The sequence below is a fragment of the Lycium ferocissimum genome, chromosome 10 (genome assembly GCF_029784015.1).
Source record: "Lycium ferocissimum isolate CSIRO_LF1 chromosome 10, AGI_CSIRO_Lferr_CH_V1, whole genome shotgun sequence".
NCBI classification, from domain to species: Eukaryota; Viridiplantae; Streptophyta; class Magnoliopsida; order Solanales; family Solanaceae; genus Lycium; species Lycium ferocissimum.
In genome coordinates, this window is record NC_081351.1 from 24,605,751 (window position 1) to 24,618,286 (window position 12,536).

The window sequence follows — 12,536 nt, forward strand, 5'->3', positions numbered from 1 at the left end:
TTTCCATTCCTAACAACTCCTCCAGCTCCTGCCTCCCTTTGTCTAACCATAAACCTCTCATCGGTGTTGAGTTTCCACGAGTCTCTTCGAGGTTTTTATGTTTCAGCTATATTGCAGACTCTGTTCCAACCCCATTCATGTTCCATTCTGCTCAACTTTTTTCCAATAAACACCTTTACCTGGAAGAGGATATGCTGTTTCAGTCTTGCCGCAGTTGTGGATTTATGTCCGTATCTTTTTGCACATCTAGCTTTCCATAGATCCCACCAAATAACACTAAGAGTAATCAGCATAATGAATTTATCGACCACATTCCTTGGCTGCACACACCGCCATTGCTTCAGGATATTATGAAGATTCATGTTAAGGATACAGATGCCTAGGGCATTGGCAAAATAAATCCAGTTATTACTTGCTAACCCACCAGTAGCAAAGACATGCTCCAAGCAGTGGCGGATGTAGCATGATAAATGGGGGTTCAAAAGAACCACAAACTTTCGACGCGGTTTTTCTTTTGAATTTCCTTGTTTGTAATTGTTGTATGAATGTAATAACAAAAGGAGGAAAACATGAAAAATCAGATTTGATTCACCATAATTATCTACAATAAATTTCCTGCCAACACCGTAAGATGATTTATGTAACTTGAGAAATTAAGCTCTAATAAAAAATAAAAAAAATATCAATGGAAGAAATAGAAACGTGATACCTTTTCAGATGGCCATAACATAATAAAAAACAATGAAAGAAGAAGTTATAGTAGGGTCTTTATCTCACATAACCTGAATAGCATGTTTAGTGATAACGCTGCTTTGAATCCCTTCGGCAGTTTCCTAAATTAAACTTGATAAAAACAGCAGAGACTAAAAATAAACTCTAAAAGAATAGCTTCTTAAAACCTGAAAATATACCATAGTTACTAATAATTTTGCAAATGCATGACCATCGGTTGGCCTTTTAATATACTCATGTACTGTAGCTTTTCATAAATAATTATCCTCACAATTTTTCATTCCCCTACTTTATTATAGCAATAAATAAAGATTTTTATAGATAAGGGGGAGAAGAATCAGATTATAAGGGGGAATAAAAAGGGAAAAAAAAAAAAAAAAAAAAGAGAGTGGCAGATTAGGCTGTTTAATCTCTCTTTATGAATGAGACTTTATTAGGAAAATTAAATGTGTAACATTAATTTGAAGTTAACTGAATTTTATATTGGTTTTGAAGAGTATAATAATGGCAGGTAATTGAACAGACTCAACATTACTACTATCATAGTAATTAACAATTAGTACTAATTATTGTATGAAATATACTCAAAACGGCTTTTACCAAATTCATTGCTGATTATTACTACATGTAAGATGTAAGGGAAAAAACTGAAATGTATATGAAAGACTGATTATTATATGACTATTAGTACGTGGAAGATGGGAGTTTAAAAAATTTAAATGTAAATTAAAGATCAAATGTAATTTTTGTTAACTATCAATTATAGTTGGACTTCTAATTCATCCATTATTTAATTAAAATAGTATTATTTAATTAGATATATTTAATTAGTGCCGGAATAAAATCGTAATCCAAGTTATATACTTAGGAGCTTCCCACTTTTAGTATTATATGATTCATTTATTGCTCAGTATTAAGATACTTAAAACAGTTGGTTTCAGTATGGAGTTGGGTACCCCCACTCCATCTGTCTTCATCAAAGTGATTTTATCTTCTCGTATGGGGATCACTGATCAGTTAACTAAATATTGCTCTTTCTGTGGGTTCTGTTTGCTAACTAAAAAATCTTACTACAGCTCAAACAAAGAGTCGGATGGTAAATCTGTCGAGGCTTCTTCAACAAGCACTACTGCCAGTTTAACAACTCATGGTGCTCACTTTAGTGGCACAGAGAAGCCAATAGGCTTCTTCAGCACTATTTTTACGCAACAAAATTCCTTGTCGTTGTGTTGTGCCATTATTTGAGCTAGCTATTACTAACCCATCATGCCATGAACTTATCTCATCTTTCCTGTGAAAAAACTAATTAACTTCTTCACCAACTATCAATGTGCGGACATATAAAATATCATAGAAAGAAATAATGTTGATTTGTCAATGCAATGGATCCGTCCAAAGAAATTATTTGAATTACAAACACAAATCGAAAAAAAAAAATGTCTTCAACTTCCCCAGCTTCCATCTAGCTGGATATGTTATTGTGCATACTGAACAAAGGAAACAGCTTAAGAGAATCACTGGTTCCGTCAGATCAGCCATGGCTATGCCGAAGCTCCATATCGCCTCTTTCAATCACAATCTTTCATCTCTGCACAACGAAGAAATACTTCTCAAATATGCTTTACTAAGATTTAAAAGGCTAAGTGTGCACGATCAAGAGAGAACGCAAATAAGCTTGAGTCAGTTACCTGTTGAAACACTTGCTGCAGCTTTTCATACACACATCAGGCTGACGAATCTAAGTGATAAATATGGACCTTGAGCTCTTCGTTTCCATATCCTTCTTGCTCTTCCTTAATTTCCTTGACTGATTTTTCAAGTGACTCACCACATCGTTTCACTTCAATCATCTTTAGTGTTAAAATGTCTCCAATAGCAGAAGGGATTTTTTGAAGATGGAAGCAGCTTTCTACCAGAAGCTGTTGGAGGTTGGGCAAGGAATCATCGGAGGCATTCCATTCTGTAATTCTGAGGGACCTCAATTTAAGAACCTTGAGGCTCGGAAACTCGTCATCTTCAATATCCCAATTTTTCTCCTCAAATGCTCTATGCTCCAACTTGAGAACCAATAAATTTGGTAATTTCCCGATCTTAGATATTTCACTTTGTGGCAACAAAACATCTGATAGAGTTAGCTTTGTTAGTGTCGAGGGCAAGCTGAATTCCAAGATCATTCCATTCACACTGAGTGATTCAAGTTGAAGAGCATCTAATTTGAGTTGGAGAGGTTCTTTACAGTGGCACTTGAGCTTTCGCAGTTTGGTTGCCTGCTTGATCATATAGGCTGCTAGCTTATTAGTGAGAGACACTGTGGCCAAGGTCTCTATGCAACAAAAGTTTGTCGATTTGCGAGGAATGCGTCCATCAAAAGATGCAACCGGTTCTACATGGACATGCTTTAACCTTGGCATATTCCAGATGGACATCGGCAATATTGTACCACTGCCTACTGTTATTACAAGCAATACCTCAAGGTTTGAAAGATTTGATACCCACAATGGCATAGATTCCACATAGCCTTTGATTCCTAAGTACTTCATATGAATCAGCTCTTTTGATCTCTGGAATGAACTTTCCGACACGGCACATTCCATTTGCAGAACTCTTAGAAGTTTAAAGTTCTCGAGATCAAAAAATTCCAGGCAGCCAGATTTTGGGGGTCTGAAGAACGCAGACCGAACTTGCAGGTTTCCAATCCTCCCGGCCCAATAAAGGCTATGATGTATGCAAAGCCTCCGGTGGTCATAAAAGGAACTAGACAAATCAGTTTTCCCGGTGCTTGTTATCTGCATGAACTTCTCTTCCTTAGCTTTTGTCACACAAAAATCGTGCAACATATCATGAATGTGACATGTTCTGATTCCTCCAGTGGACCTTTTCTTGCTCACCATAATCAAGCTTCTACCAATGAGATCATTTAGTAATCTTTCAGCGGCAAGCTCTACAGTCTCTGCCTCTATGTTTGGCACCAATCCCTCAATACTCCATAACCACGCCAAGTTTGAGAATGAAATTTCTTCATCCTCCCGAAATGATGCAAAATAAAGAAGGCAGGGCTTGAGGTTATCTGGCAAATGATTGTAGCTCAATTCTATTACATCCAAGCACTCTTTTGCACTAGTGACGGTATCTAAGTTTATACTCTCCATGATTCTTCTCCAACTTTCCTCATTTTTGCTTATTCCGGACAAAACTCCAGCTACCAAAATCACAAGAAGAGGTAGTCCTTGACACTTTCTCGCGATGCTTTCTCCTACTTTAGATAGGTCTGGTGGGCAAGTTTGTTCCTTGAACAGCTTGATTTTCATTAATTCCCAACTTTCATTTTCGAAAAGAAAACGAAGTTGAAGAGGTGCTCTATCAGGGTTAATATCTGAAGCCACATTTCTGAGTCGGCTAGTTAGTAAAATCCTGCTTCCATTTTGATCATCCGGGAAACATCCTGCCAAGTCTTCCCATGTGTCAACACTCCATATGTCATCAATGTAGAGAAGGTACCTCTTCCTTATTAAAGATTTCCGCAAAGCATCTGCTGGATTTTTCTCATTTTTCTGATTGGAACTTTTAACTTGATTCAAAATTCCGAGCAACAACTTTCTCCTGTCATAAGCTTGGGAAACACAACACATAGCTTGGACATCAAAATAGTGCCTTATGTTTTCATCATGATAAACTTTCTTTGCTAGTGTAGTCTTTCCAAGACCAGGCATCCCTACAATAGACACAATATCCAAGTTCTTTTGTCCCCTAGTGAGCTGGTTGATTAGCAAGTTAGCTTCTTCATCAAAACCCACCACTACCTCATCAAGTTGTGTAGTCTCAACTAATTGTCTGACAGGATTCGGTGCTTGTTCTTCGATAGGGACTTCAACTTCTCGCACAATCGTAGCATGGAACTCTTTTAAATGATCCTTGACAAGCTTAGTTTCTGTTGTGATCTTACATAACAAATGTAGATACCAAACAGGATAATCTCCGGTAACCAGGCAATCAATTATGCATTCTGCCTGGTATGCAAGAGATATGACTTTTGTCCAAAGATTGTGTTTTTTCACTTCCTCAAACTCATGTTTCTTCTTCTCAACTCTCTCCAAAAAGGATCCTATGAAAGCAAACTCCTTTTGAGCTTCTGCAATAAGGTGCTTGACAACAGAATCATACTTTCCATCTTGCAGCAACTCTTTCAGATAGCATAAGAGCGACTTAATAAAGCCTGATCCATTTGTCCTTGGGAAATTACATTTTGGTGACAATGGAGCTTCCATAATTAGGTCTTTTAGGTCTGCCATGACAAGGTCAATCTTTTTTAACAAGTCAGAGCATACAAAGGTAACTTCTGCTGCTTTGTCAATGGAGAGAGAGTAAGCAGCATATGCTACCTCACCAATCAGACCTTCAACACAAGTAAGTACATCACGCAATTTCCCTTGATCAACACATAGATCTTCAGGCGGATAAATGAGCAAAGTTACCAATTGCTTTGATGATTGGCGAAAGCTCCCAAGTTGATCTTCTTTTAGAGGAAGCATCAAGGAACATGCCTCACCATTTAATAACTCCGACAGATCCTTGAAGAGAAAATGAACAAAACCTTCAACAAATTCGATCACACCTCGGTTATACAGGATTTGAGATTTAACTAAACCTCTTAGTGCTCCTGTATAAATTTTCGCAATTTGAGGCTTAATGGGCTTGATCTCTTGCAAAACATTTGAGATCTTAAGTCTCAAGTGAGATGCCATGTCTTCGTCTATTTCTTCCACATGACATAGGTAACAGATGTAAGCAGCATTGCGAGTGACAACCTCCATATGATTAAAGAGAATTTTGGATTTCTCTAGTTCCATGCTTGCATCTTTTATGAAATTGAGGAAGGTTTTGAGATACTTTAGACTTTCTTCAAGGATTTGGAACTTTTTCTTCAGATGAACAAACTTGTCCAGCTCCTTCTTGTTGATGAAAAGATCCTTTACATTCTGAAGGATGTACTCGATGAACTTTTGAAACAATGGACAGCATAAATTTGGTAAAGGCCACCTTCCTGGAACCAGCGAAAGGAGAAACTCATAACCTTCTTTGACTTCAGCAGAAGATAAGTCTGCCCTTGGCCCCGAAACAGTATCTCCGACTTGCACTCCGTGTCCTAGCAACTTCCCGTCCTTAATCCTCCCTTTTTGAGTTGCCCAAAACAAAAAGGTATCGAGAAATCTCCTCTCTATTCCAGACATTTGTTTTCCACGGGAATTGTCCTCAGACATGGAGGATGTGTAGAGATCTCTGAAAGTAGAGAGATTTAAACAAATCACAACCTAGGACCAAACATGAGATTTAATTTACAACCTTATCACAGAATATTTGTATAAGTTTATCACACTTTTCCTCTTATTGCAGCACATATTGTAACTGACTCTTACAGAAAATATTGAAGGAGAAAATAAAGGATAAGTTTCTGCTTTTATTTTGTTTTGGTGCATCAACTAGAAAATAGAGTATTTTTCTTTTCTTTGTACAGAAAGTGATCATACTTCACTCTATGATATGTGCAAAAACATAAAACTAGAAAGGATCTCTTAAACTTTTTCTTTTGATATAAAACTTTTTTCTTCTATTTCCAGATGAATCCTTCTTTCCTTCTTGGTATAGCCTTTCACCTTTTCCATTTGCAAGAAAATAAAAATGTAGCTTTCAGCTTAGACTAGTTACAAGTTGTTAATCTAAACAAAGTGAATTTATACAATTAACTGATTCTACTTAGAAAACTATTTATTCAAGTTGACCAACAAGCCATAAGTCAAATCATACACTATCACTGAGTTCAATTGCAGTTTATGGACAGTTTGGTGAACATTCCTTATTTCCCTATTTAAGTATGTGGGAAAAACATGCAGAGGAAGATACTTCAATCAGTATTAGTAGTTGAATTTTCACAACATAAACACAAACATTAACATAAACTCACTTTCAGTACTGATTCATATAAGGATTCAAGTGAATCTTTATTAATAAAAAAAAAGGAAAAAAAAGAACTCACAGTATTCTTCCTTTTGAGACCAGAAAGATGCAAGAGTGATGATGCAAAAACTTGTAAGAAGAAGTAGCAAGTTTGATCTATACTATACTTAGATTTTTGCCAAGATTCCTACTGGCTGTTTCCTTGCTGAGCATTTATAATTGGTCAACACAAAAGTATCAAAATGAACAAGAGACTTGGGAGCAAGGTGGTCCTTTTTAATCAATCAATTGCTTTGGTAAGGGAAAATGACCAATTTTGCCCCTAAATTATTCCAAATGATCTAAAGCAGCTAGCTTCAACTCTAGATAAGAACATCCAAAGTAAATATTGATTTAATTTTTTAATGCATATACTAAAAAGAATATTTAAAGCCATTTACGTAAACAGCCCGCTAAACTTGTTAATATTTTTGTATTTTGGCTTTCCAACTTAGCCTTGTTCCTATCGGACGCTCTAACCTCAACCTCATCCAAAATGTGCTATTAAGCAGTGGCGGAGCCACACTATGTCGAGAGTGTTCATTCGAATTCCTTCGATCGAAAAATATTATTTTTACAAGGTTAAAATTATATTTTATATATATATAATAGATGTTGAACCCCTTATGCTTCCTCGTATATTTATTTTTTTATATTTTGAATCCCTCGGCGAAAATCCTGACTCCGTCACTGCTATTAAGCCACTTGTGACCGAATGAAAAAACAAAACAAATGTGTGCCACTCATACTCAACATTTTGGCAAAACAACCAATGAAAAAAAAGCCACCTAGCTTTGACATAAAATTTTTGTTTAAAATAATGAAGGAAAAAACAAAAAAAAAACAAAAAGTAAAAGCAAGGAAGTTGTGCCGGCCAGCTATCATCTTTTTCATGGGACGTCCCCTTCTTCTTGGCTCTTCCAGACCCTCTCCTCCCTCACCTTAGTACTCCCCGAAGAAAGATTGCAACATAAATTTTTTGGTTGTATTGGAGATATATTTGGAGTCATCGTTGTGATTTGCAAGGAAAATACTACTCCCTCCGTTTTAATTTATGTGAACCCATTTAACTGGGCACGACATTTAAAAAAAAAGGAAGATTTTTAAAACTTGTGGTTCAAAATAATCTTGAATATTTGTATGACTGTAAATTATTTCATAGAGTGAATTTATTTTTAAATTAGGAAAGAGATCGTTTATTTTGACACGACCTAAAAAGAAAATAAATTCACATTGAAACGGAGAGAGTACTATTTTATTTTTTGTTTTTCAGTTGGCATAATGCCATTTTTGACAACAAAGGTAACTTCAAATACCATCAATAAAGATGTTATATAAGAGTCAATTACTAAGTCCATTTTCACACTAACCAGTCTGGAAATGGTAAGATTTCCATTAATAATTCCTAATTTTTTCATCTTTGTGAAAATCATTTTTACATTATATATCAGACAGGGCCTTAATATCATAAAATTTTCTGTTATCCAGAGATGAATTTTCTCAAAGATCTGGCAGAGAAAATGTGAAACTTTCAAGGGGAGAACAAAAAGGGAAATTATTGAATCAGATTTTTTTCAATGCATACATGCTCAAGGAAAGTGAGAAACACTCTTTTTGCCGTGTCAAAGATATCGTGTTTAATAGGCTCATTTAGGATGAGGTTAGAGTGTCTTACAGGAACAAAGCTAAGTTAGAATGTGAAAGTGAAAAATATTGACAAGTTTAGAGGGTTATCTATGTATTTGGACATTATTTAAAATATACACCTTTATGTACTATACATCATCAGTGCAGGTAGTATGTACACTATCAGGTTATATTTATATGTTATAACAAAATTTTGAATAACTAATCTTTGTGTTATTAATACCTTACGGGCAATTCGCAGAATTGCCCTTCTTTTGGGGTGATCTTTAAATTTTGCCCCTCATATTTGAAATGTTTAAATTTTGCCGGTTAACACCCATAAGTTCCGGGTTCGAACCCACGCACGGTCAAAATTTTAAAAAATTTCGCAAGCGGTAGTTTAAATTTCGCTATGCCGCCAAAGGCATACACTTGTGAAGGAATTACAAAGTTATGCTGGGACCAAAGATACTTATGCCGCGGGCGGACTTGACATAAGTATGCGCGGTCCGACAGATAACTTTGATAATTCCTTCACAAAGTTATGCGGATTCGGATAAAAGTTTGCCCGATTAAAAGTATGCCCCCCTAGGCATAACTTTGTGATGGAATTATCAAAGTTATCTCGGACCGACGATTACGCCTTATGCGGACTTAAGCATAAGTATGTCGGTCCGTATAACTTTGATAATTCCTTCACAAAGTTATCTTGGTCAGCATAAAGTTTGCCACATTAAAAGTATGCTCCCCGCATAATCTTTGTGAAGGAATTATCAAAGTTATACGGACCGGCATACTTATGCTAAGTCCCTTACAAGGCATGAGTATGCGGGTCCGTATAAAAATTTGTAATTCCTTAACAAAAGTATGGCGGTCCCGATACACGCGACCTAAACCTTGTCTTGCGATTTTTTTTTTAATTTATGCTTGAGCGGGGTTCGAACCGTAACCTCACGATTTAGTAAAGCAAAGTTGCAAATGCGAAGGGCAAAATTAAAGACCAAGAATATGAGAAGCATAATTTAAAGGCACTACAATATGAGGGGCAAAATTTAAAGACCACCCCAAAAGAAGGGCACTCCGCGCAAAAAAAAGATACGTTACCCTAACCAGCAACCAAATGACCTGGAAAGTTTGAGCCCATAGTTTTATGCGGTGTTTTCTTTTTCAACTGGAAGGTTAATGCGCCAAAAAGTAATATTAAAGACAATAAGTTGTTTATTGCTGAATTCACACATGCACAGCACTATGATTTGAGTAACAAAGGAAACAAGTCTTTTCAAAAATAGTCATTTGCATTGTCTTGGTGCTGGATGCAATATATATATATATTCCGTCCGTTCACTTTTATTTGTCAACTATTTCAAAAATAAATCTTCACATTTTTTTGTCTACTTTCACATATTAAGAGAAAAATAGTTTATTTTTTTGTTTTGCCCTAACATTAATTACTCATTCCAAATCATTTTCCTTTTCCAAATCTAATACAATTATACACCAATTAATATGGGTGTCATGGTAAAATATGCACTTTATTTATTACTCCCTCCATTCCATAATAAGTGACTTTTTAGGCTTATGCACACCCCTTAAGAAAGTGCTCACTCCTAGAAAACTAGAAGTGTTTTTACTAACTTACCCTTAATTAAATGCCTAAAAAAATAAAATCTTAATGATTTTTTATTATGTAAGTAAGGTCATTTTGAAAGAAGAAGATCAATTTCTTCTTGAAATGCTAAAGCACCACTTATTTTGAAATAAAATAAAAAGCCTAAAAAGTCACTTATTATTGAATGAAAGACGTATTTGTTAAGGGGCGTGCAAAGTCTGAGAATGTCCAATTAAGTTTTCTTGAAACCAAAAAAAAGTGATTGATGAACGGAATAATTTAAGTAAAAAAAGAAAGGAATAAAAAGAGGAAAAGTGTTATAAAATAATAACGCAAGCAAGAAGAATATTGTGGAGAAAGAGAGAAGAGGGGAGAGTTCTTATTTCTCTTGTTAAGGATTTTCTTTACAATGAAGGAGAACCTCTATATTTATAGGGGAAAATTGACTTGATCCCAAAGTCACTAACCCTAATATTTCTCCTAAAGATAGACATCCACAATAATAAATAATATTTATAACAAAAAGAGAATAATTGCAACATTGCCGCTCCGTCGCTGTCATGACAATACGATAAAGAGAGAAGAGTTTAGACTAGAAAAGGAAATAGTCTTAAAGCTACCTGATGGTGTAAATTTTTTGCACCAAACTTAACCTCTTTTTTTATATACTGACAGTGCACCCAACTTAAACTCATTATATTAATACTACAACGGTTCCAAACTATTACATACGATAGTGTCGTCTAGGACATTTTAATTGCCCATACTAGCAAGCAGATTACATATCTATGCTTTATTGCTACACAAAATACTACTAGACTTATCTAAATTAATACTCCATCCATTTTATAATAAGTGATTTTTTAGGTTTGATAATATTTTTGCAAAATAAGTGGTGTTTTAGAATTTTTTGGACCGATTCTTCCAAAATTGCTCTTATTTAAATAATCAAGATTTATTAACTACTTTTTTTTCTGGGCATTTAATTATGTAGGCACAATTTGATTAGGGGTAAGTTAGTAAAAACACTCAATTTTTTAGGAGTGAGCAATATCTTAAAGGGTGTGCATGAGCTAAAAGAACCACTTATTATGGAATGGAGGGAGTAGCTCGTTTGGTCATGCATCAGCTTATTTTGAAAAGTGTTTTTTTTTTCTATTTTTTTTCTAAAGTGTCTTTCAAACTTTTGATAAAAAGCAGTTTGTGTTTGACCAATTAATTTAAAAAGTACTTTTGAGCAACAATTAATGTTTGGCCAAGCTTTTAAAAAGTGCTTCTAAATAGGCGTTTGGACATGCGATTTCATTCCATGATTTCAAGTCATGTGATGAAATCGGCGTTTGACATGTAATTTTATCTCATGAAATGAAACCCAAATCATCCAAAGGTGTGATTTAAAATTTCAAATCATGATTTCAAAATTTTAAATGTAAAACTTGACCCATAAGTTTATATTTTGTAAAAAAAGATATATAAGTCGGTAGATATTTTTATTTATTACTCCCACTAACCATTGACCAACCTCATTAATTTCTACCAACTGTTATTTCTGTTCATACCATGTGGGATTGTTATATTAAATAATAGTTACATTACTATTGTTAAATTTTCTTTTTTGATTGAACTAAAATTTGATCAATTGATATTGTAATTTTTAGAAAGGTCTTCTAGTAGCATATTAAATTTGTTATGAACTATGACTCACACATTCAGTAAGATTGTATAAAAATTGAGAAAGTTTTGATAGTTTTTACAACTTGTGAGGTTTTGTATGTCCATAAGAAAAAGGAGGAATAGCCTAGGAGGCCCTGTACTTATCCAATTTTGTTATGCCGGTGTTTATACTTACGAATTTGCAAACTAAACCCCTCTATCCTTAAAAACTGAGCATTTTAAACTCATCTGACTGTTGACCAAGCATATGTGACATTAATCATGTTGAGATGGACAAAATGCGTGATATACACACGTATTAAGAGAGTGAATGTGATAATTTGATTAAAAATTAAATATTTCAAAAAGAAAAAAAAATTAAGCAAAAAAAAAAAAAAATTATTCCAACCCCATCCCACGTTCTTCTTCTTGTGACCCCTCCCCATTTCCATCTGGATCTTCTTCATACTTTGGATTGAAACACATTTTATGGTTATCCCAGGATTGTTTTTAAAGGGTTAAGGCAAGAAATATTGTCGGGCCCTGTCTTTTTAAAAAGGCTATCTGATTTCCAAAACCTGAAATGGTATTTTCATTTTTGTAAAGATCTGATTTTGGTTAATTTTATTTGTTAAATATTGGATATTTTGGAATTCAAATATAGACATCCGTGCAATATAGGCCACAATAACTAAGGAATTACTATAATAATCACTAAAAGACACATTTTCGATTTCCTTAACGTTAAGTTCTCTAAATCCTGGGAAAATTTATACTCCTCCGTTTTAAATAAATGATATTTTAGGTTTTGTTTTTTTTAAATGGATCTTTAAAATTGATCTTATAACCAAAATTCCCTTTTTTTTATTGGGGAAAAATTAATTAGTTTTTTAAAAAAAGATAACTAAGAAAAAAAAAATTTAAA

The 12,536-nt window shown here is 34.5% G+C and overlaps 1 protein-coding gene across 1 annotated transcript; it reads right to left on the bottom strand.

The window, feature by feature from the left end:
* Positions 1 to 2,065: 2,065 nt before the first annotated feature.
* LOC132032930 (putative late blight resistance protein homolog R1A-3) lies at positions 2,066 to 7,029 on the bottom strand. Its single transcript, XM_059422741.1, has 3 exons — positions 6,764 to 7,029; positions 2,421 to 6,009; positions 2,066 to 2,320 (listed from the first exon to the last, which is right to left on the bottom strand). Exon 2 carries the CDS (start codon positions 5,988 to 5,990, stop codon positions 2,457 to 2,459), a length of 3,534 nt encoding a protein of 1,177 aa, XP_059278724.1. The 5' UTR covers positions 5,991 to 6,009; positions 6,764 to 7,029; the 3' UTR covers positions 2,066 to 2,320; positions 2,421 to 2,456.
* Positions 7,030 to 12,536: the final 5,507 nt, after the last annotated feature.